The sequence below is a fragment of the Caretta caretta genome, chromosome 11 (assembly GCF_965140235.1).
Source record: "Caretta caretta isolate rCarCar2 chromosome 11, rCarCar1.hap1, whole genome shotgun sequence".
In the NCBI taxonomy this organism is placed as follows: Eukaryota; Metazoa; Chordata; order Testudines; family Cheloniidae; genus Caretta; species Caretta caretta.
In genome coordinates this window covers 41,131,258-41,157,456 of record NC_134216.1, presented here as the reverse complement: position 1 = coordinate 41,157,456, position 26,199 = coordinate 41,131,258, and the positions used below count along the sequence as shown (strand labels likewise).

The 26,199-nt window shown below is 39.5% G+C and overlaps 1 protein-coding gene across 6 annotated transcripts in view; it reads left to right on the top strand.

Annotated features, from left to right (window-relative positions):
- LOC125644515 (neurabin-1) overlaps positions 1 to 26,199 on the top strand; it is a 92,456-nt gene that overhangs the window by 26,361 nt on the left and 39,896 nt on the right. For all 6 annotated transcript variants that reach the window (XR_007359036.2, XM_048868542.2, XM_048868540.2 and 3 more), the window contains exons 10-13: positions 7,889 to 7,985; positions 8,063 to 8,246; positions 12,453 to 12,604; positions 16,345 to 16,678. Coding sequence is in view for 5 of the 6 variants with exons in the window: in XM_048868542.2 (XP_048724499.2) it covers positions 7,889 to 7,985; positions 8,063 to 8,246; positions 12,453 to 12,604; positions 16,345 to 16,678 (767 nt within the window). In the remaining variant the exon portion in view is untranslated. The remainder of the gene's footprint in view (positions 1 to 7,888; positions 7,986 to 8,062; positions 8,247 to 12,452; positions 12,605 to 16,344; positions 16,679 to 26,199) is intronic.

Here is a 26,199-nt window from a genome sequence, read left to right as displayed (position 1 = left end):
AGTCTTTAGACAAAACTTCTTAGGTCAGGACCCCTTCTCCCAGAATCCAATGAATGCTTCCTTTGTTGCTTCAGGTGGTGTGAATGCCATGGGCAGTGAGGGAGAGAGCGGTGTCTTGGGATGTTTGCCCTTCCTTTTATAGTTTCAGTACCTCTTTTGAAAAACATTTCCAGCTGGGTATCAGGAGACACAAAAGTCTGTGTAGAAGGATGTTCCCTGCTCCTTTTTTCTGATCTGTTGGAGCTTCCTTTCCCTCCCCTTCCTGCTTGATGACTCTGTTTACTGCTTAAATGCAAATTAAGCATAGCACACATTCATTTATTTAGGATGGACCTGCTTTGCCAACTTCTGTTTGGGTAGAGCTGTGTTTTGGAACATGTATTAATAACGTACAGGGAAATCTTAACTTCACATACAATGTTTCCCCACATGTTTTATTAGACATGATTGTCCAGTAAATTATCAATTTTCAGATAATACCTTACAGGCATATTTGTACAAAGATTATAACTGTAGTGTGTTGGGTGTGGACATGTGTACATTCACAAGAGAAAGTGTAGACCCTCCATATTTTGGAAGACAGACTTGAAATTAGCATGAAGGTTTTCTTGTGTTCAGAGAGGTGCTTCTTGTTATCCTGTGAAAATCCATCCAGAATTGGTCAACTTAAAAGTTTCTGAAAATTGCTGTTCACATATACTCTATAGAGATTTGTTTATAAGATGGAAGCAAAATTTTCCAAACATTCTGTGTGCACTGAGTATGTTGCAGCCCAGGGCTGCAGTGTCTGAGCAAGACTTTCCTTCAGTTGTTACCTCTGGTTGCTGTGATGTCAGGCATTGGATCTGAAAGTAGGGAGATTGTCTGTCTCTCTTGTTCTTGCAGTGTTCTCCCTGCTGGTGTCCCAGCAGCATGGAGGAGAAAACAGCAACAGCCTGACTCAAATGCAGAAGGGAAATAAGCAGGAAGGGGGAGAAGACTCATATTGTGAGTGGGGGATGGGTCAGGCTGTATACTGGCAGTGGCATACAGAGACATGCTGGGGAGTTAAGAACTGGGGAAACAGGAGCAGTGCCAGAAGGGGACATACTGGAGGGGACAGGGCTGATGGGTCTGTAACCAATAGACATACTTGCTTATAGAACCCAGGATTCCTAAACCCCAGCATTCATATGCTGTCTAGCAAATAGTTGTGAGACTTGCAGGCAAAGTGTGTCTTATCCTTCGCTAATGGCTGGTCCATGTGGATGATAACTTACTACTGCTACCAATTACTATGTTACTTCAAAAAGAAAAGGAGTACTTGTGGCACCTTAGAGACTAACAAATTTATTTGAGCATAAGCTTTCGTGAGCTACAGCTCACTTCATCGGATGCATCCAAATGCATGCAAAGCTTATGCTCAAATAAATTTGTTAGTCTCTAAGGTGTCACAAGTACTCCTTTTCTTTTTGAGATTACAGACTAACGCAGCTGCTACTCTGAAACCTATGTTACTTCAAGTGGTAGAAGGCTATTGTGTGGCTCTAAAGTTTCAACCTGCACTAGTATTATTGTATCGCCTAGGAGCAACAGTCATGAACCAGGACTCCATTGTGCTAGGGCAGGGGTGGCCAGCCTGTGGCTCCGGAGCTGCATGCAGCTCTTCATAAGTTAACATGCGGCTCCTTGCATGGGCACTGACTCTGGGGCTGGAGCGATAGATGCTAACTTTCCAATGTGCTGGAGAGTGCTCGGTGCTCAGCGCCCTGCTCTGCCCCAGGCCCTGTGCACCATGTAACGGCTGATCGCGGTGGGCTGGAGGTGTGGGGAGGGAGCGGGAGGCACTGATTGGTGGGGCTGCTGGCAGGCAGGAGGCGCTGCAGGTTGGAGTGGGGGGAGCCAATGGAGGGCTGCTGACATATTAGTGTGGCTCTTTGGCAATGTACATTGGTAAATTCTGGCTCCTTCTCAGGCTCAGGTTGGCCGCCCCTGTGCTAGGGATAAACACAAACCAAAAAGATAGTCCCTGCCTCCAGATTGCTTATAATGACCCATGTGGGGATAAATATAATTCCACAGGATGGAATTTATTTTTTCAATTCACTTGTTTAAAAACTTAGGAAATTGGATGGCAAATCCTAAATTAAAAGAATGTTAAGTTTATAATGGGAAATACTCAAAACTTAGGAAATACCAGAGTTAAGACTGTCTGTGCAACTTTTAATTCAACCCTTTGTGCATATGCATTATGATAGTGTTTAATTGCATGATCCATATGGTTTCCCTCAATACTCCTGCCTCATTCAGAGAATTGATGGGGGCACACAGATTGAATCAGGGTTCTGTATTAAAAGAGGTTGTTTATAGGACCTCTGCCTCATTTGTTGCAAAAATTGGAAGGTGTGTAGTGAAAGAGGCAGAGGACTTCAGGAAGAGAGAGGATGGTCTCATGGTTAAGGCACTTGAATACCACCTGAAGAGTGGATTGTCTCTGTCTCTGTAACAGTTCCCTATATGATGCTGGGCAAATCACCTAAACTAGAATGTTCAACAGGCAGCCACTAACTGTATGCTTCTTGTTTTCTGGGTGCTTATCTTGAGACACTTGGGGCATGGTTTGTAAAAGAGCTGAGCGCACTCAACAACAATTATACTCAGTGGGAGCTGTGCTTTGAACATATTAAGGGCTATGAAATGCTAAATACTCTAGGACCTGATTTTTCAGATATCACAAATTGAGCACCCAGAATTTTAGTACACACTTCTGACAATTTTTGCCCTTAACCTGTGCCTCAGTCCCCCATCTCTTAAATGTTGAGAATAATTCCACCTTACCTCTCAAAATGTGAAAATAAATTGTGAAGCATTCAGATAATATGGTGATAATTACCATAAAAATCCATGAGGAAATAAATGATACTATATTCAGTGTTGACTGTCTGTCACTAGGTACTCACTGATGAGTCAGGATGGTATGCAATAAGTAAGGCCTCTGTGGCTATTCACTGAATGATAAGGATAAAAAGAAATATGTAGTGAGCACTATCCATGTATTGAATGAGGCAGGGATCCTCTTGTTCTGAGGGGGTGGAGGTAGTATGTAATCATGTATTAAAGCTTGTAACATGCTGTATATGCACACGGTGAATTAAGACTGCAGGCAGAATCTCATTTCTGGTGCTTCCTAACTTTTGAGTGATTGACATTGAAACCTTGACATTTTTTACGTAATTTTGGTATGTAGTTAGAATGTACATATGTAAATGTTGAAATATTTGAAGACGAACCATTCACCCTCTCATATTGAGAGAAGTTGAGAGAATGGTCTTTAGCTGATTTCCAGAATTGTATTTATTTTGTTTGTTCCTCAATATTTTTCAGATAATGAAAGGGCAAGTCTCGCGTGCACTCACTCTCTGTGTGTGTCAGATGTTGGGGGAGTTAGGACACAAGGTGGGGAGCAATCCAGAGTTACTAATTGACTTACTAGAACACATAGGACAGGTCTACCAATGCAGCGCTTCTGCTGAGGATGCTCAGAGCTGACGGGAGAGAGCTCTCCTGTCAGCTTAATAACTCCCAACTCCTCCCACCAACATAGCGCTAGCTGTACAGGGTGTTATGGTCGGTATGACTACGTCGCTCAGGGGGGTGGATTTTTTGCACCTCTGAGCAGCATAGTTATACCGAAGTAAGTGTGTAGTTCAGACATAGCCTTCGGGCACGTCTAAACTGGCAGCTGGAAGATGTAATTTCCAGCTCATTTAGCTGTACACACACTAACTCTGATCAATGGGGGGTGTGCTAAAAATAGCATTGTGGCTACGACAGCATGGACTAACAGCCCAAGTACAATCCTGTCTGAGATCTTCAGTATGTGCTTAGGCAGCTAGCCCGAGCTGCTGCTTGTGCTGCCATGGCCAAACTGCTGTTTTTAGCACACAAGGTCAATCAGAGCTAGTGTGTACACCCTACCCGATCTGGGAATTAGATATCCCTGCTGCAAGATATCTTTACTCTGCAGCCTGCTGAAGAATAGACTGACAGCTGGTGCCAGTGGTTATGCAACAAGAGGATGTAATAATGCATCTAATGGGATGAGGGAAATAAAGGGGTAGCACGTTGAGGTGCAGAGAGGGTTGGCTTTGTGATAACAAAGTGCTTCAGCACTCCTAAATACAAAAACTTGACTTCTTCTGCATGTAGTGGTGGGCTGAAGGGGTTAAATACCTTTCTCCATCCTTGTTGCTGTAGCTGTGTCTTTGTGGGTCATGACTGAGAATACCAAATTCAGGATAAACTGCTGAGAAATAGGGCAGATACACCCCAAACTAGTAACAGGTTTCAGAGTAACAGCTGTGTTAGTCTGTATTTGCAAAGAGAAAAGGAGTACTTGTGGCACCTTAGAGACTAACCAATTTATTTGAGCATAAGCTTTCGTGAGCTACAGCTCACTTCATCGAATGTATGCTGTGGAAAGTGTAGAAGATCTTTTTATATACACACAAAGCATGAAAAAATACGTCCTCCCACACCACTCTCCTGCTGCTAATAGCTCCCATGAGATATACCAAACCAGCAATGAAGGTAAACTTCTGTTTCACCACACTGACTAACAAGAAGTCAGAGAAGCAGTTTCCTTACGCGTTCTAGTCCTTCTATCACCACCAAAAACACTAGACTTATATATGAGTGGTTCTTTAAAACCAATTTAATCAAATAACAGATTCTTCTGATCCCAAAGGACCAGCCACACACTGAGGTCAATGTACAACTCAGATCTTACACAAAAATTGCACTGTTGCCAATCCTTTAGTATCTAAAATCTAAAGGATATATATATATATATATATATATATATATACACACACACACACACACATACAGAGAGAGAGATACATATATATATATACACACATATACACACACACACATACAGAGAGAGAGATACATATATATATATACACACACACACATACAGAGAGAGAGAGAGAGAAAATAAAAATTGGTTAAAGAATGCAAAGTTCTTGGTTCAGGCTTCTAGCAGTGATGGAATAAACTGCTGGCTTAAGTTGAGTCTCTGGCTGCTTCCAAATCACTGGAAGGTCCTCAGTCCCTTGGTTAGAATGCTCCCATTAGTATAAGTTCATAGTCCAGAGGCTCGAGCAGAAAAGAGGCAAAATGGAGGTGTTTCCAGGACTTTTTATAGCTTCTGCCACGTGGAGGGAAATCCATTGTTTCAAACAAAGCCCTCAGCACTGCTAGTGGAAAATTACAGGTACAAGATGGAGCTTGGAGTCACATAAGCAAGTCACATGTACATGCATGACTTCACTTAGTCCTGGCAGGAAATTCCATTAATAGTGGATAGGTGTCTTCTATTGTGAGTTAAGCATTTAATGAGCCATTTAATTTGATTAGTCCCTTCAAGATGTGCAGGCTAAGTACCTTGTGGGTGTTACTCCAGGAGCAAACATTTGAAGTATAGGTATAGAGCCAATCAATACTCATAACTTCAAATACAAAAATGATACATGCATACAAATAGTCTAATCATATTCAGCAAATCATAATCTCTCCATAGACATCTTACATGCCACATTTTGTACAAGATTTGTTGCAAATATAGAACAGTGGTTGCAACAGTGATCTATGTGGTCATATTTTAATCAGATAACATCACAGTTACATTAATACTTTTCCTGTTTTTTCCCATAGTTTCTTTCTAACTGTGATGTTTCTGGAAGAGAAACTCTTTGTTGCATGGTGCTGTACGCAGTGGGGCCATAATCCCTGTTTGACATCCCTATGTGCTAAATAAATTAATAACAGGGCATTTACTAATCAATTAAGTATTGATTACATAACTTTCTTCTTCGAGTAGTGTCCCTGTAGGTGCTCCACTGTACGTATGTCTGCGTCCCTGTGCTGCTGATCATAGAACTTTGATAGCAGTGTCTGTTTAGTCCACCCTGTGCTCTGCCACGAGGCTAACCAGTGTGTGCGAGTGAACCCTTCTCAGTTCCTTCTCAACCACCCCTGGTTAGAGGCGGAGCTTTAGCTGTCTGTTCACAATTGTTAACTTTTGTTAGAATCACTAATCTTTAGCTTCCTTTTGAAGCCTCTTTTCTTCCTTTACTTCCTTTAAATTTTTATTTGGCCATTGTCTAGGAAAAAAAAGACTCTGTTCTTTCTTCAAGCCCCAGTTTGGGGGGCTCCGTGGGCTTCAAGAAGTGTCTCAGTTGCAAGGAATTTATCACAGTGACAGACGGACACTCTTAAGTGCGTCTGCTGCCTGGGAGAGAGACATCCCACAGAAGTGTGGTTTGTGTCAGCAACTGTCAGATCCAGAAAGGACAGAGATCTGAGGCTCAAACTCCTAATCACGGAGTCTGCCCTTCAACCACCTGAGCCACAGCAGGAGACCTCACCACAGCCCTCTACTTCGAAGGGAGCAGATCCCAAGGAGACACCCATGATCCATTCACGTAAGGCCTCTAAAGAAAGGTCTGAGTCCCCATAGCGAGTCCTGAGCCAAAAACTATCTCTGGCTCAGTTTGTAATTGGTATCTAAATATCAACTATAGCTTCTTAAGAGGCTGTGAATAGTCTGCTCTTATTTAGATATCACAATGGTCATTAACTCCTTTCTTCTCTCCAGGGTAGACTACTGAAATTTGAGCTATCCCTGAAGTCCACTTGGAAGTGTCTGATAGTGCAAAACACACCTGTGGCATGTTTTGAGTAGTTGCTGTGAGCGAACAATGCAGTTTCTGCACTTCCTGCTTCTCTGAGTGTAGTTTGTGATGTTTACCTCCACTGTGCACATCTAGGATTACCACCTCTTACCCTGTGCCTTTTCACACAATTAAAAGTGTCTTGAAAGGTCCCGCTCCAGTTCTTTGAAGCTTGCCTGCTTTGGAGCTCAAACATAACATGAATATGTCTGTTTACATTCTGGCTCTCAGCTCCACACTGTGTTACGTACACTGTTACCTCTCTCTGGCTGACCTGAACTCCTTCTATGTTGTTTATGTGCTCTGCAAATATTATTTTCAGTCAGATTCTTTTAGTTGCTTGGTTTTCTCCAGCACAGTGATATTGCTCTATTTTATTTCACTGTTAAGATGTTCCCCCTCTCCCCTGGGGCAATTTGCTTTTGTCCTTCTCGCTTTCTTTAGTAGGCAATTTCAGAATAATTTTTGTTGTTGCATAAACCGCAGGCCATTACAGACTCACTCGGATGGGCGTAAAATGGAAGTTTACAGGATATTGGCACTTAACTGTGGAACTCTATCACAGCCTATGGAATGCATATAGAATACTTCGGCAGCTGCACCATCTTATTTATGTAAAACTTAGAAAAGGCAGAGCAGTTCCAATAGTTTGGGTTCTATATCCACATAACATCTTATACTCATACATATTTGCTTCAATTTTTACAGGTAAAAATAGCCAAATGGAATTTTCTAAAGCATCTTAAGGGTGGAAAAGTGCACTGACCTTATATTGCATTTTAAGCTTCAGCCCAGAGTAAACTTTACAGTTATAACTCCTGTTTTTCCTGGTATTTATAATGCACATACTTGAGGGGACAGTGGGCTTACAAAAATAATGAACACTGTTACTGGATGTTGTGTGATGGCCATTTGCAGTGTTTAAATAGTGATGCTGTAACAAGGATAATTAATTTAATTCAGGTTTCAAAGTAGTAGCCATGTTAGTCTGTATCCGCAAAAAGAAAAGGAGTACTTGTGGCACCTTAGAGACTAACAAATTTATTTGAGCATAAGCTTTTGTGAGCTACAGCTCACTTCATCGGATTCAATAAATAACCAATTTCAATGTTTCCTTATTAGCTGAAACCCTTCTAACGTTGCAGTACAATTGTATCTTCCCCCACTAGAGAAATAGAATTTATGAAAAAAGAGGAGGATCATACAAGGGTACTTGAAGAGAGGGACAAGAAGCATGCAGCACAACTGAACATACTGCAAGAGGAGGTAGGCAATATGGTATATTTAATGCCACTTTTTGAGAATGAGAAAATTGTATCTAACTTTTATTTTAACATTTGCAGATATCAGAGCTTCAGAACAAATTAAAAATATATGAGAGAATACCTTGTATGATTGGCGATAGCATTTTGCTGGACACTGCCTCTCAAAGTCCAGAAAAACTAAATGAATGCTCAGAGATTAAAGAAGAAAATACAAAAGAAATAGAGCCATCAGCAGTGGAAAAATTAGTTTCTTCATATACCGGTAAGTTGAGCAGTAATAAAGAGATAAAAACCTGTGATAATAAACTCTCTAAAGTATTGACTGTACCAAATAAGTGTGTGGTGGAAGAGAGCTATGTTTGTGTGTTTAAAAAAGAGAAAGTTAAAAACCTCTTCTTAGTCCTCAGTGTAGTACAGAATGTTTTGTACCTATACTGGATTTTGGGGATTCTGTGGGAAGTGATAGGCACAAAGTTGACTGTGCTCCTTTTTAATGGAGCATTATGTATATCTTAATGAAAAGAAGTGTGTAGATTGGACACTGTGATGCATTTTCTTAAGTACCCTGGAAAAAAATTGTTTATTTTTAAACAAGCATTGAGCTCTACTTTGAATAGCTCTTTGAAGTTTTCTTAATGTACTAGAAAGGGACAATTTACATGATGGGCAATATTTGTATGATTGGGATCTTATCAGAATGCTGTACAAACACAAAGGAAAAAGATAAACATATTTTGGCAACACCTTTGCTACAACCTTAGGAAGTGTATTTGCTTACTTTAATGTCTTGGGTCATTATTTTCCGGGAAACTGGCTTCTTGGATTGAGGTAACTTAATTTATCCTGTGTCCTCCATTGAGAATACAGTTTCCAGGTCATAAAACCACCAAGTCTGAATGGAATAATTTTTTTCCTTTCAATGTGAAGATCTTATGAGTTTAGTAAATAACTTTACCCAATTGACTCAAGTATTGAGATCTGACAGGCTCTCCAGAAACCCTTAAATTAGTAGAAGCTTCTAATGCAGTGTTATCCCATTTCCTGAACTTCTGTTTGGTGATCAGAAGACTTATCCAATTTTCCTAAGAATCTTTCCAAAGGAGCATCTTTTTTTATTTATAGCTTTGAACGTCTTCATGGAAAGCATTGTTCCAATCACAGTCTGTGGACTTCAGGGAATCTACATGTATTTGCTTGGTATTGAAGGATGGATGGACTTGTTTTGGTGCTGGATCTAAATGACTAAACAGATTAATGCCTTAAAGTTTTTACAGAATGAAAATTTGTCAGCCATATGAATATTTCATCTATCTAACTCAAAGTATGCTTATTTGCATATTCCAAAGGATAACATTGCTGGACATTTTTTTTTGTCTAGGTTCATGTATATTTACTAGAGTCTCCTATTTGTCCCTATTTTGTTAAGGTGATTGTTTTGTACTCCAATACCTATATGTGATTGGTTAACCATGTCTTATTTCCTTGGATACAAAGAAATGAGCAGGAGAGAGAATACTAACCCTGGAGAGAGACTGAATGTAATATTCTCCTCTAGTTTCTGCTTTGCTTTGTCTACCCCAGGCAATCCAGCACTTAACAGTTCCCTTTAAATACCTGTAGAAAGATGTTTAAACTCCCATCAGGTCATTGGGATAACTTTGACTTTGGTCAGCTTTATTTATGAAGGTGTGCAAATTTGGTCTTCATTGACTGTTTAGGCGTTTGTTAGGAACTTCAGTAGATTCCTTTCACATTAGCCATTAGGGCCAATTTAGACACTGGACAGTGTGGAAGTGAACAAATACAAGGAATTAGAGGAAAAAAGTGGAAATGGAACTATGTGTGTGTGTGTGGCAGGGGATGTTTCTTTTTAATACTCAAAGGCATGAGTTCTAAAGCTCAGGATTGCAAACAGGTATCAAGAGGTCAAAACATCCTACCCCTCCCATAGTACTAAATAAGGGAAGGGGATCCTGGAAAAGGCTGAGAACTGTTGCCCTAAGTTGATGATGATTCTTGGTCTAATAGGCCAGTGAATTGTTAGGGTAGACTGGTGAGACTTAAAGATAACATAAGACCATCTTGTAAAAAGTTGCTGTGGGATTGGGATTTGCAAGGTTTACTGTACTAGTTTCAGAAGTTTTGTGTAGTTTGGAGTGTTTTTATAGGAGGAGTGGAGGAGACAGATTTGCAGTTAGCTGCTACCTGAGGCCTAAAAAAATCTGAAACAAATAATGGCTTCTGTGTTCAATACAGGATGGGAAGGTACCTCCTGGGTTATCGAGTGCAGCCCCGTGCTGTTGCGGGCAACCCCATCATATTATCCAGTTCACAAACTTAACAAACTCCATCTTAATGCTGGTTAGGTTGCTTCTCCTGCTGTTTCTATTGCAAGGCTGTCCCAGAGCTTCATTCCTCTGATGTTTAGAAACATTCCTCCAATTTCCAGCCTAAATTTATTCATAGCCAGTTTTATACCCTTTTGTTCTTCGCCAACATTATCCTTTAGCTATTTCTTCTCCCTTACTAGTGTTTACCTTCCTGATGTACTTATAGAGAGAATATCTCTTCTCAAATAGACACTCTAGTCTCCTGATCATCACAGTATTCCTTCTCTGCACCTGTTCCAATTTGAATGCATCTTTCTTGAACATGGGTGACCAGAACAGTACACTGTATTCTAGATGAGGTCTTACTAATAATGCCTTGTACTATGGCATTTAATACTTCCTTATATGTACTAGAAATACCTCTTCTGATGCATCCATATTTTGTAGGATTTGAGTTGCCATCTCTATGATTCTTAACAAAAATGATGGAGTGGAATTTCTACAGTCACTCATGTACATTGCCCTCAACTTAAAGCCTTCAGAGTTCCTCGAAGGAGAAATACAAGCCCTATTAAAAAAAATAATTTGAGGTGTTGGAATGAACAGGTGAAATGTTCAACTTTTAACATGTAATGGTATATCAGTGCATATGGCATCTGCAACAGTTACCAGCTTTTGTCACGTGTGTCTGATATACATGTCCTCTCATCTGTCAAGCAAGTAGCAACCAATCCAGAACTAGAGTTTTGGTGCCTATTCTCCCCCACCCCCATCTGTGAAAGGCAGGCAGACTTCTACCATTTATTCTCTTGCCTCTTTCTGGAAAAGCTGCAGTAGCCCAGTCTTTAGATGTGGTGGTTGTGTTTTCTTGAGACCCCATACTTCAGAGCTCCGATGAAGTAGAAGAAGTTTTAAGACTTTTTTAAAAGAATCCCTGGGGGAGGGCAGAGATACCAAAAAAAGACCATCCTGTTCAACTTCTGCAGTGAGTCCTTACTGTTCAGTGTGTCCATCTTCTCCCCAAATCTCTTCTACAGTTCTGCTATGGTGAGTGTAAGGAGGAAGGGGGAAATGACTGACTCTGAATAGGGAGCCCCTGCCATACTCTAATAGCCTCTTTCAGTTCCGGGACTCTGATTGCAGAAGAAGAACCAGACATTAAAGAGGAGGACACCAGCTCAGAGGATAACAACAAAGATCATCCTGGAGGTTGAGACCGCCCGGGCTCCTCCTCATTCATCAGCTTGTGGGATTTCACCAAGGGCCATTGCTTGGGATAATTTTGGATTGTTCATCTCTTCCTCTTTTGGGGCTCCCTTTCTCCAAAGAAGAATCTGAAATAGGACACTTAAACCTCTTCTTAATTGTTTCCAGGGACCTGTGTGCTGCCTCTCAGTGGGAAAATCTTTCTTCCCCCTTCCCCTCCCCCCCATCCTGAAGAAGGGAGAACTGGGCCAAATGCTAATTTTCCTTTCTCTGCTCTTTGTCCTACCCCTCCCTTTCATTCCTTAGAAAATCCTAATGGGGTTTCCCCCAGGGAATAGGCTACTTAGTTTCCAACCTCACTAAGACACTCAGGAAGTGTCTAGGACAGCAAAAATCAATCTTGGATGATGATGGGGACTACCAGTTTTTTGGTAAGAGGGTTTTACAGATCAGTTACTGCCAATGTATTACTCCATTCTTAAAAATGTTTAGAATGGTTCTTCTGAACCCAGATGCCCTTTCTTTCCTTCCCAGAAGCTGTCAGAGAATCTACAAATCAGATTTAGGTTTTCATGATCTCTTGCTGCCGGTCAGGTGTCAAGCTCAGGGAAGGTGGTTCTTTGGAAAACTTGGAGGAGCCTAACTTGTTTTTCTGTAGTTTAGGAAATTCTCCGCTCTGGTGTGGGAGGGTGGGAGTGAGGAAATGCCTGTAGTAGGAAAAGAGACTGAAAGAGCCTACAAATATACGGACACACCCTTCATATAAAATTGTATTGTCATAATGGTAAACAATTAGCAGGTGAAAGAAATTTTGTTTTTACTTTTGAAGATGTATACTGAAAGTAACAGAAAATACTTGACTTTTGCTAAGATTAATTTGTTTGAGAATTTTCCTGGCACAACTTTTTGTAAGTGTTTTATGTTTGTTGCAGATTTTGATACTTTTATGGGGGATACTCCAAGATTAGATACTAGTGCCCACAAAGCAAAAGCTCAGCTTGCTCTGAAAGTAAAACGTCAGCCACCTTCTCGATCAAAGCTAAAAGAATCTCTTGAAACTGGACAGCAGAAATCAGATCTACAGGTACCGATATCTATGTATAATATATATATTCAGTACACTGTCTTCATTTATATTCACCATGTTAAATAACTATCCAAAATTAAGTTTTACTTTGTGACTACTGACTAGAATCAGTAAATCCACTAAAGAATTATTTACCATTAAGCTAGAAATGTGTAAGCTGTTCAACACACAATTTTATTTAGTTTCTTAAACTAAACCAGATCAAATCAGCTAAAACTTACGATGACTCTTATTTTGTATTTAATATTTCAATAATCATACAAAGTAGGTTAGTGTGGGGAAATAAGTATAAATATTATTGTGATAAATGTTACTTTTAATGCCGCAGTACTGTAGCGGGAAGTGCAGCACACCAAGAATCTTGGACATACTTCTGCACCATCTGAATAAAGTATCACAGATTCTCATGCTAGATTGGGTGAACAATTCCATCAATCCTCTGTGCATAACTTTAAAAACAGTCTTTGTGAAAAACAACTGTTAACATAAATATAAGTGATTAAATTTAAACAAGTAGTCTGGTAATTTTTCTATTTGAAATATGCTTACTTGTTAACATTCAGTTCTCCTTTTGTAACATGTTCTATCTTCCAAAACTTGGTTTAAAATAAAATCTGTCTCCACTTCGTAAAGGCCATTTGACTCCACAAGAAGGAGGATGTCAATATAGTATTCTGGTACACGTTAGAGAATATCCTTTAGCTTCAAACCATTTTATTGTTTATTCAAACCATTTATTGTCTTGCGTTGCATTGCCAACAGTAAAGTGTAATGGTGGCTAGGCTTTCTCAGTTTCTATTCCTTGTCTTACATTCTTTGAGTATTGCCTGGATGGATCCCTGCTCTTGGTAATTGTATGAGCTTGGAACTTCATCTCCATTGTGGTAACATGCACAGCATTATCCTTTCATACTTCTCCACCTCAGGAAACGAAAAGTCATAGCTCTAGCCCAGGGGCAGCCACCCTGAACCTGAGAAGGAGCCAGAATTTACCAATGTACATTGCCAAAGAGCCACACTAATATGTCAGCAGCAATCAGTGCCTCCCGCCCACCGCGATCAGCTGTTATGTGGTGCGCGGGGCCTGGGGCAGAGCAGGAGGTTGAGCACTCCCCAGCACACTGGAAAGTTAGCATCTATCGCTCCAGTCCCAGAGTCAGTGCCTATGCAAGGAGCTCCATATTAACTTACGAAGAGCCGCATGCGGCTCCGGAGCCACAGGTTGGCCACCCCTACTCTAGCCAGTAATCATTTTGACCATTGTGTTAGATGGTAGCTAGACTTCTTTGTCTGAAGCCATCAGGTTTTCCAATCCTAGATTAATACTCACTTAGCCCCAAAATCAACAGAACTTCCAAAGCTCAAAGTTCATTCTTTAGCCATATCAGGCAGCAGTAGTCCGAGTAGCGCATGGACCAAACCCACTAGCAGACATTGTGTGTTATTTCCCCCCGGCTATCAATGTTCCCTCTATTTTTTTCTCTATGCATGTGTGGAATGAATTTTATGTGCACCAATATTGAGGTGATGTGCGCCACCAGTAGAAACAAAAAACCTAAATATAATATCCCTATGGTAACTTTTTTAAAAATATATAATTACTTCAGCCAGGACAGGTTAGGCATTTTAGAACTCACTACTCAAAGAATTAAATTTAAGCATAAGAGAGAAATAAAAGTATTAAATGCATAGACCGTTCAAAAAACTAAAATAACAGCACTTTGAAAGAATAAACTTAGAGCGAATATATGTGTATTGCAGGAAGTACCAAGAAGTAACAATAACACAAGTATGTGTTGGGAGGTGAATGTGAAATAGACTGACTGTGTGTGTGTGTGTGTGTGTGTGTGTGTGTGTGTATGAATGAGTGAGAGAGAGATACAGAGAGAGACTGCGGGTATGTGAGAGAGAGAGAGAGAGAGAGACTGCGGGTGTGGATGTGTTGGCTGTTGAGGAAGTGAGAGACCGTGCACTCTCTCTTTTAAGCAGAGAGGCACTCATCAGAAGGCTCGTTCAGATCACAGCAGCTCTGTCCTGCTCCTGAGCCCTGTCTCCTCTTTCCTTCTCTGCATAGATGGGATACATGGGTGGAGAGGAGAGGGACACACTGACATCAGCATCTCCTTCTTCCCCCTGCTCTGCACAGTGAGCCAGAGGGTCCTGGGAGCAGCTGGTCAGGAGCTCCAAGACAGAGGGCAGGAGCAACGCAGCTGCAGAGCAGCAGGAGGAGGGGCACCTGAACACACGTTGCCGGATGTGCCTGTTTCTGCTAGTCAAGTGCGCGGCACTTGGTTGACTCTTGGGCAGCTGCACAGCTTAGAGGGAACATAGCCGGCAATATATTTTGTTGTCCATGTTTCAAGCCAGTTTTGCTTTCCCTTTCTGGAGAAGGAGTTCTTTGTGGCTCATTGTTTACCTCCATTCTGGCTCATAGTATATTCTTTTTCTAAAATTATTTGCCTTTCTTTGTCCGTTCCTGTTTAAATTGTGTGGGGTTTTTTTGTTTGATTTTTGTTTTATTTTTTGCTAAACAATATGATTTTGGGCATTGGTGCCATGTTTTCATGAAATGCTTGGCAGTAGTCTTCCTGCACAGGCAGGGAGTGCTTGTATTCACCAACCTGGACAAACTGGCCAGTCAAGGATACAACTCTGTATTGTGACGTATTCATGTAGTCCTGGTAGCTGATGACAACTCCTTTTCTATGACCTTACATTTCTTATGTGGAAGGTCATTATCCTAGTGTCAGTGACTTAAGTTTGCAAAAGGTGAGCTTTAGGCCATAGTTACTGCTTTGCCTTATAGCAAGTTGTGCAAAGAGAAAGTGGTGTTAGAGACCCTTCCAATTTTTTTTTCTTAAGAGAATGTAGGCTTTCCACCTTAATGTCCTGTCAACATTCTTTGCATGCCTGGCATGTATATTCTGGTGAAGCCCTTCTCCACACTGTGGATGTCAAAAAGACCAGATTTCAGAAAGGGGACTTCTTCACTGGGAAAACTGAGGGGGGAAATAGAAAGCAAAGAGACTGGAGCTGTGAGTAGAACATTCTGGCTAAGCCTTGAAGGTCAGGTCAAAAAACATGATCTTGATGCAGATGATGAGGGGAAGCCAGTTAAACAATTTCAGGAGTGTGTGACATGGCAGGAGTTGAATGATTTTAGTAGAATTATTTAATTTTGACCTGAGAGGAGCCTAGGAAGATGACACAATTAATGAAATCCCCATTTTCAAAAGATGACAAACGCATGTCTGAGGGTTTCACTGGTTCAGATGAAGAGGAAATTTTGGCTTTTGAAGATGTAGAAAGAGGAGAGACTTGAAAATTTGCTCCAGATGATAACTGCAAGTGATTGGTAAAATCAGAATTTACTTACTGATTACTGCTCCCTGTGTACTGTGATAGTATAATTATCTGTCTGTATGCAGGCCCCTTATCCCAGTATAATCTATGTGCTCAGATCATAAAAGCTTGAGGAATGTGATCAGTCTGTTTTCATTCAAATTAAAATGTTGTTTTACGATAAAGGTAGCCTATAAAGTCAATCTCCATGGGCACTGAGGAAAAATAAACTTATGTTTTTAACAGAAAACAGTTGACATAATTTCTTTGGCATATGAAGTCTTAAGGTTGATTTTTGTAATGCTTTATTTTTTTAAGGCTTTTACCATAAATGTTATGACTGCACAATTGCATATATTTACCCATAACCTCTTTTATTTTAAATATATTTACAGGATGAGGATACAGAGGATGCTATCCACAGTAGAGAAATAGGTACAGCACGTCAAGTCAAGTCTTCAGAAATAACAGAAAAGCCAACTTTATCCCAGTTGAATGATGCAGATCAAAGGATTGAAAAGCCTGAACCAGTGGAAAGCACAGAGAGTTTGTTAGAGTCAAGTCCTTCTGTTTCCACTCACTCTTCTCCAGTACACAAACCAAACAATGAAAACAGCACGAATACTACTCACTCTCCTCCTAGTGATGATATAACTCCAAGTTCGCCTCAATCATATTCCAAGAATGTCAGGCATAGAGAATCAAAAGGGAAAGGAAGAGAGGCCAAAGGTAAGTCATAAAGGCTTTTTGAGGGCCTTTGGGTCAAAATGCTCTGTTTTTTAAATTAATGTTGAACTGTAGCTATTGCATTCTCTGCCTAGAAAATGAGAAGCTACTTATTCTAATGTTAAATGTATTCTTAATGTAAAATTAATTGTATGCTATGAGACTAGTTAAAAATGTTAGCAATGTAGTATTACTGTGATAGTCCATACTGTAGCAAGGTTAGGAACGTTTTACAAAATGGAGATATGGGTTATATTCTTTTGGAACAGGGTTTAGATACAGATGATTGAATAGTGGCAGCCTCTGTGCAGAGCGGGACAGTACTTCTTAAAGTCCATATATGTTACATTGCTGTTGAAGTGCCAGCATTCCAGTATTTCATACCTGGAGCAATGCTGGAGGTGAGTTTCCCTACCTTGATACATCTGGCAGCAACCAAGTGGCTAAAAGGGTCTTATTCAATGTCCATTTGAAATAAACCATTCAAAAGTCATTTTCAGCTAATTTTGCAGTAAATCCAAGATGATTAGTTTGCACAGGCGCACACAGCTCAGTGAAGCAAACTATCATCCCAGCATCTAGGGGTTAAATATTAAACATGTCATTTGATGTTTTGATAAATAACTCTTCCCTTGTTCTTATAGAAAAATAGCTGGCACAATATTTTGTAACAAACAAGACTCTTGGTAGAAAGAAAAATTTGTTAAATTTAATATAATAGAATACAGAGCTTAAAAACAGTACAGAAAAGAAAATGCTGATAACAGTAATTACACAAGTAATACTGCAGCCTCTAGCATTCAGAACCTGATGCTTGGTAACAAAAGACACAGACTAGATTCCTCTGAAATTGCTAAATATAAGCTGTTGAAAATTTCAGAAAATAAATTAAAATGGTACTCTGACTTCAGATCATGTCAGGCTTTGGGCTCACATCATGAGCATGAAGTTAGATGACAACATCTCAGCTATAGACACCTAGGGTACGGCTCTGTTTACTGTTTGCTTGATACAACTTTGTTCATTCCAGCTGTCTAAAATGTCATTGCTTATTCCTTGAATTAATATCTGTGGATACCAAAGAGACACTTGTGGAAGTAACATGGATTCCTGATCCCTATGTTAAGGCAGTAAGTAAGGTTATTGGTATTAGACATATCAGAGAGTGGTGTGAAGGGAGTCAGGCAAAGGCCTCACAAATTTGGGGTGGATGGGCCCCCAAACACATGCATGCTGGGGATCTTTGGCTTAGACGCAGTCCCCCCTGTTTTTGCCAGTGAAACCTTCCTAATCTAGATTAATGGGTAAATAGAATTTTCGTGCCTTTTTTATGGAGACTGGACTTTCTTATTCGTCATATATACCATATGTATCATGCTAATTACTGTGTAATCTGCATCTAAAATGGAAAATGAAGATTTTGTTTAAGACTTAAAACTATGAAAAATAGTGCTCTACAAATATATATTGAACCCTCACAGCATTATTAGGTTGATATAGCTCCATTTTTTTCAGAAGGAGAAACAGAGGCAGAATTTGTCTTGCCAAGGCCTGAGAGTCTGTATCAAAGTCCTGGGTTTGTGGCACAAAGTTCTGTGTTCAGTCTATTTAGACCACATCTCTCCCTCTTAAACATTTTCAAGTATATATCCAAACGTTGGATTGCCTTAAGTTTATCACAGTATTTCAAGTTTTAAAATAACAGAATAACCTAGCCAAAGTACTTTTGATAGGCTTACCATGCTAAAAGATCCAAAAGCACTTTAGAAATCATATACATACAGCACTGCTGGAAAATAGCAAGCTCCCTGCTAGGGTGGGCAGTTGCAGTCAGACAGCATGCTGTATACTAGTGAAGTAGGGAAGGGGGAAGTTTTGACTAATTCTACTGGGAAAAAAAACCCTTTATTCTTATATTAAGTGTCATATGTTCTTTAACATCGATACAGAGAGGAGACAGAAGCTTAAATTAAACACCTCAATTTATCTATTTCCAAAGGGAAAGAGTCTAAATCAATTTTGCCAAGATTCAAATGTATAATTCTAGGGAGTCTAAGACGTAAGTAATAAAAGAGCCATGTCAGTTGTCCGGGTATGCAAAATAGCTAATCTGTGGGTAATGTAGGAATACATTTCAAGCATATTATTTATCCTTAATAGATTCATAGATTCCAAGGCCAGAAAGGACTACTGTGATAATCTAATGTGACCTCCTGTATAGTACAGGCCACAGAAGTTCTCTGAAATAATTCCTGTTTGAATTAGAGTATATATTTTAGAAAAACTTATCTGTACACGTACTACAAGTTTAGCTCATCATTTCCTTGAGCCATGACCTTAGACTTATTCGTTTAGCTAATGTCAATTAACTCCTGCAGAGTTTCAGCAATGGCCTGACCTTTTCCAAAGGTGATCTGAATGTTCAAGCAAAATAGCAGGTTGTGAACACTTTGGTGAGTTACTGTATTAGGGCTTTCATATTTTAGGATGCAAAGAATGGGAGAAGGCTGAACAGATTATAATTATGCTGCTCACTAATTGTCATAATTCAAGAGAAGTATATGGTCTTTTTCTCATAGAGTAATTGAAAAAGGAACCAGATTAAATATTTTGTAAGGCAAGTATTTCCTTTACCAGTTAACAAGCTGTGTTAAGGCAGATAACGTTTGCACTCTTTATTGCAAAATAATCATGTTTATATCCTCAGCCAACAGCAGCTCTTTTGTAATCTACTGATTCAGCATATCTCTGGAGTGCTAGCACTGAAGTGGTCTGTACACTTGACTGTACAAGAATTGTCATCACGTATACATAATGTGCAAATGATTTTGTTTTCTTCTGCACTGAACCATAAGTAGGTATTGTCACAGAGTACAGAAATTTCACTTGGTGACCTGAGGAAATGTTTCAAGTGCCAGTCTTAAAACTGGTGGAGTTGTAGAGTTTAATGCCATACATCAAAGATGATAGATTACTAATACCGCAAGTTGATTCTCTGGACAAAATGACATTAAATGGTACTTCAGTGGGCTGGATTCTAACTATCTAATGGAATTTAATGCCTACCAATTATATTTAATGGTGGAGGAACAATCCTTTCTATCTCCTCCTATCCCATCCATACAGTTTATATCAGTTGGTGTGTTTATTTTTTAAACAATTGCACTGCTCTTTCACATTTTGGAAAACGTTACCTTTCTTTATAAAATTCTCTTGGAGAAATAAATGTCTGTGTTTAAACTTTTTGTTGCAAAATAACCTGGTTTAACAGTGCTATAAGGAAACTAAGTCATGAGATGAGAAGTAAAGTTCTGTCATTGACTGGAAATTGTTGAAGGGAAAGGATAGAAAATAAGAGATAGGAATAAATATACAATGTTCAACATGGAATTGGATTCCTAGTATGGTGCACTTCAGAAGGTATTTAATATATTATCTGGAAGAGGATGAACAATGAAGTGGCAAAAATTTGCCAGTAACATTTTCTAAATTACTCATGGTAATTTAAGGTCTAAAAAACATTAGGCAGCTGTGTAACATGGAAGCAGATGAAATTCAAGGTGGATAAGTGCATGGTAAATGTGCCAAGAAATGAAAAAAATTACTCATCTGCTAAAAGAAAGGAAATTAGCAATCTCTCCACTAATCCTCAATTTACCGTATTGTACCTTCCACTATATACAGGCCTAGTGTGGCTGTAACATTTTCAGGGTGATATTGGTTCTGCCTGCCTTTCAGAAGCTATTGCAAATCATAAAAACATTACTTAATAAAAACTCTATTTGAACACATTTATTAAAAAAGAAATCATTTTACGCACTGCCATAAAAGCTTAATATTTTAATGAGAAACACATCCGATGAAGTGAGCTGTAGCTCACAAAAGCTTATGCTCAAATAGATTTGTTAGTCTTTAAGGTGCCACAAGTACTCCTTTCCTTTTTGCGGATACAGACTAACATGGCTGCTACTCTGAAACATGTATTTTGCTTTCTACTGAGTGGGCCAAATTGTTGGAAAGATTCCTAGAATAAAGGAAATCAGCAGATAAGTAATTTTTCCATTCTTGATAATTTTTCTACTATTCCTCCCTGATAGACAAGTAGTGAGCAGTGGAAAATAAATGGGGGAAGAGGTAAGGACAGATAGCCCTGATTGAATCCTTTGGAATATCTGCTTAGAGACTGTTGACTGGAACACCCTCCTGTCGATGCTTGAAGATCCATTTTGTAACATCTAGTGAATGTGATTTGAAAATCAGGTTGTTGCTTACTATATCATATCCACTGAAGCCAATACTTTTTTGCAAGAGGTTTTCATTAACCTTGTGTTGGGGGCCCTGATCCTCTCAGGAAATGGGGTAGACATATGTTTCAGCAATATAGTATATCCCCTTGCTTACAGGAATTTTTAATGACTGCTTTCCTTCATGCTTTGAGTAGAATTAAATGAATAGGGACCTAGTTTCTTATATTCATTGCTTCGAGAGAGAGTTTCATCCAGCTTGTACCATGCTTTTTTTCTGTTGGACTGTATTAGAACAAAATGAAAGCAGTACAGTGTCTTGGGAAATACAGAGTGGAGTGTTCATTTTGAAGTTTAGCCAGAAAGTGTTCTAAGAGCTACTTTGCCTCATGAAAATATGGTACAGTTCTTCCATGGAGAATGCGGTGGTTTCAGACCCCCACCTAGTGGATGTAGTGGCCAAAAAGAAATGCATTTTATTGTTAAAATAAATGGATCCAATAAATTTAGAAGGTTGAAAAGAAGTAAATATAAGGGTTTACAATACTATTGGGAGATCCCAAGTGGAAAAGTTGGGTTGATGCAGAGGTTTAATCAATTGAACTGCTCTTAAATTTGATAACATGAGGGATGGTAAACCAAAGAAAAGTGGTAGTCTGAGTTGAAAACACTTCCTGGGGTGAAAAGCTGGACCCTACTGAGTTGTGCATCAGGACTGTGTATAGAACATCTTGAAGAAACTGTAAAATTGCTCGTTTCAGTCTGTATCCACAAAAAGAAAAGGAGTACTTGTGGCACCTTAGAGACTAACAAATTTATTTGAGCATAAGCTTTCATGAGCTACAGCTCACTTCATCGGATGCATCTGATGAAGTGAGCTGTAGCTCATGAAAGCTAATGTTCAAATAAATTTGTTAGTCTCTAAGGTGCCACAAGTACTCCTTTTCTTTTTGTAAAGTTGCTGGAATTTTCAGCTTCTTGGAATCCATACTTCTGTCTTTGTTCCAGCTTAAAAAATGGAATTCTGGTTCAGTTCCTTGCATATTGGACTTCCCCTCCCCCCCTTTCCTCCGGGACTATCAATTTGGATAATTAACCATGTGATGCACTCCATATTCTTTATGAAAATATGCTTATGATATGAATATGATATAACTGAGATGTACTTTTGTGTTCAATGGGTCTTGTAAGATATCACTGGAAAGGTTATGATTTACCGAGTCCTAGAATCATAGAACTGGAAGGGATCTTGAGAGCTCATCTAGTCCAGTCCCCTGCACTCAAGGCAGGACTAAGTATTATCTAGGCCATCCCCGACAGGTATTTGTCCAACCTGCTTTTAGAAGTCCCCAATGATGGAGATTCCACCACCTCCCTAGGCAATTTATTCCAGAGCTTAACCACTCTGACAGGAAGTTTTTCTTAATGTCCAACCAACGCCGACCTTGCTTCAATTTAAGCCCATTGCTTCTTGTCCTATTCTCAGAGGGTAAGAAGAACAATTTTTCTCCCTCCTCCTGTAACAACCTTTTATGTACTTGAAAACTGTTATGTACCCTCTGTCTTCTCTTCTCCAGACTGAAAAAACTGGGTTTGTTTAAACTTCCCTCATAGGTCATGTTTTCTAGACCTTTAATCATTTTTGTTGCTCTTCTCTGGACTTTCTCCAGTTTGTCCACATCTTTCCTGCAATGTGGCGCCCAGAACTGGACATAATACTCAAGTTGAGGCCTAATCAGCGCGGAGTAGAGCAAAAGAATTACTTCTCACGTCTTGCTTACAATACTCCTGCTAATACATCCCAGAATGATGTTTGCTTTTTTTGAATCAGCGTTACACTGTTGACTCATATTTAACTTGTGATCCACTGTGACCGCCCAGATCTCTTTCTGCAGTACACCTTCCTAGACAGTCATTTCCCATTTTATATGTGTGCAACTGATTGTTCCTTCCTAAGTGGAGTACTTTACATTTGTCCTTATTGAATTTCATCCTATTTACTTCAGGCCATTTCTCCAGTTTGTTGAGATCATTTTGAATTTTAATCCTATCCTGCAAAGCACTTGCAACCCCTCCCAGCTTGATATTGTCCGCAAGTTTTATAAGTGTACTCTCTGTCATTACCTAAATCATTAATGAAGATATTGAACAGAACCGGACCCAGAACTGATCCCTGGGGGACCCCACTTGTTATGTCCTTCCAGCATGACTGTGAACCACTGGTAACTATTCCCTGGGAACAATTTTTCAACCAGTTATGCACCCACCTTTATAGTACCTCCATCTAGGTTGTATTTCCCTAATTTGTTTATGAGGTCATCCGAGACCATATCAAAAGCCTTACTAAGTCAAAATATACCACATCTACTGCTTTCCCCCCATCCACAAGGCTTGTTACCCTGTCAAAGAAAGCTATCAGGTTGGTTTGACAGGATTTGTTCTTGACAAATCCATGCTGACTGTTATTTGTCACCTAATTATCTTCTGGGTGTTTGCAGATTGATTGCTTAATTATTTGCTCCATTATCTTTCCGGGTACAGAAGTTAAACTGACTGGTCTGTAATTCCCCAAGTTGTCCTTATTACCATTTTTATAGATGGGCACTGTATTTGCCCTTTTCCATTCTTCTGGAATGTCTCCCGTCTTCCATGACTTTTCAAAGATAATTGCTAATGGCTCAGATATCTCCTCAGTCAGCTCCCTGAGTATTCTAGGGTGTGTGATTGTGATTATCTAATTTGTATGCATGTATCAGTTTTGTATCTAAGGTTAGAGATATGGATTATGTAACAATTACAACTGGGTGTGTGTTGGGAAGACACCCACCAGACGACAGGCCATCAAATTTGATGAGCCATCAGGAAGGAACAACAAAACCATGAAGATACTAATCTCTCTCCCTCCTGGGAGGTGTCCAGGGACATAACTGTGACACTACTAGGTCAGGTGATCTTGTCACCTGATACTAAACATTACCTGGGGCTTCTTGTAATTTTCCACTGGAAGGGAAGGGGGGTGAAGTTTGGGAAACAAAGGATTCCTGCCTTATGCAAATCCTATTTAAGGATGGGGAGGAAGGCAAACGGGATTCCTCTTCTCCATGACCTGTCTGACCACAAAGAAAGACTGCTAAAGCCACCTGAAGGGAGATGGGGGGGAGTCCAGACTGAGATGGGTCCAGTCTGAAAAGAAATATAGCTGGAACTCTGAACCACAGAAACTTTGCAACCTGCCTAAAATAACATTTGGGATAACATTTTGTAACCTGTTTAAGTATATTGAGCTTAGCTTGCATATTTTGGTTTATTTGCTCAGTAATCTGCTTTGTTCTGTTTGTTACCCCTTTTACCACTTAAAATTCACCTTTTGTAGTTAATAAACTTATTTCTTGTTTATAATATAATCCAGTTTATGTAATTTCTAACTGCGGGGGCAAGAAGTTATGTATATCTTCCTCCACATTGAGGGGGCTAATTTCATAAAACCCTTGGTTTTGTACCCCTTTAAAGGGAGTGGGAACCAGAGTGTTGGGGCAAGCCCGTAAGGCTGAAACTTTCCAGAGCGGATCTCTGTCTCTGTGCAGCTGGGCGTGGCCCTGCCTGTGTGCTTGGTGGGAAGAGGCTTGTGAGCCTAGCCCAGCAAGACCAGGTAATGGGGACCCTGGTTGGCAGAATAGGCTGACTCAGTGGCATCCCAGCATATCTCAGAGGGGAGGCAAACCATCTCTGAGATTTTTCTGTCTGCTTCCAAGACATTTGATTTAGAGCTTCTGAACTGGAGTTATCTATTGGATATAGAAAAGGCCTCATCTAGCAGTACCAAGATCCAATAAACCTGGTGATCTTGGTCCATGAGGAGCTACTAGGATTGCCATTGCTTTTTCTTTTTCTTTTTCTTTTATTTATTTTTAGTGATCCTGTGCAAAATTTGGAAAAGCATGTGAACAGTGAGGAAGCAAATTTTGCAGGTGATAGAGTTACTTAGGTTAGTCAAGACGAGAGGAAGACTGAGTAATTTGAGAGGACTGACAGTGCTATCTGAATGGAGAGCATGGTGGTAAATAAAATTCACTATTGACAAATGTAAGGTAATAAACATTGAAAAGAATAATTACAACTATTCATACACCTCAGTGGGTTCTAAATTTAACTGTAACCACTCAGGAGAAATACTTGTGTGTCATTGTGCACATCCAGCCCAATGAAAATCTCTACTCCATTGCACAGTGATCGAAAAAGCTAACAAAATTTTAGGGTACTTGAAGAATTTAGTAGACTTATACTGAAAATATTAAATGCCATTATAAGTCAATTGTGAAGTCTCACTGGAATACTGTGTTCAGTTCTGCTCATTCCATATCAGAAAAGATATTGCAGAAATAAAAGGGGCTCAGAGAAAGGTGACAAATTATTACAGGCTTGAAAAAACTTCCATATGAGGAGACACTGCTGCTCTTTATTTTAGAGAAGACCAAAATAAGAGAGAACGAGATCGAACTTTGCAAAACCATTAATAGTATAGGGAAAATAAATGGAGCACTCCATGCACCATCATGGCACAAGAACAAAGGGCCAGTCAATGAAATTGAAAGGCAGAAAATTTGAGATTGATAAAAGAAAATACCTTTTTTACAATGCATAATGAACCTGTGGAACTTATTGCTATAAGATGTCACTGAGGGGAGGAGTTTAGGGGATTAAAAATATAAAATCAAATGCTTATTCGGGAAATGGGAATATCCACAGTTTCATTAGATAGACTTTAAACTTTTTTTAGAGGGAGTGTAAACTCTCATAGTTCAAGGCATAAGCCAACAACTGATTTTATGACACAGCTTCCCATATGAGCTGGTTATATCATGGTTGTAGTTGTCTGCACCTTCTCCTGTAGCATCTGGTACTAGCTACTGTCACAGGCAGGGTACTGGACTGCATGGACCACTGATTTGTTTTAGTGTGGCAGTTCCAATGTACTAGTTAGTTAAATCCATGGCAAAACAACTTTTCAGGCTCTGACTTAGAGGGTTATCCTTATTCAACCTTTACAAATACAAATTAAACCTAAATATTTCCTCCATTTAAAAACAAACAAATGCTTATGATTAAGTGAATTTCCTTACAAACTGTAAATCAGTCCACTCTGTTTTATATCAAAGCAATTTAAGTAACTGATTTTAATCATGATTTAAATCAGCAATCAGGAAACCTCAATTTAAATAATTTATTTTAATCATGTTTTGAATTTATACTTTTTAGCTATTTTCCTATTTTCACATGAGT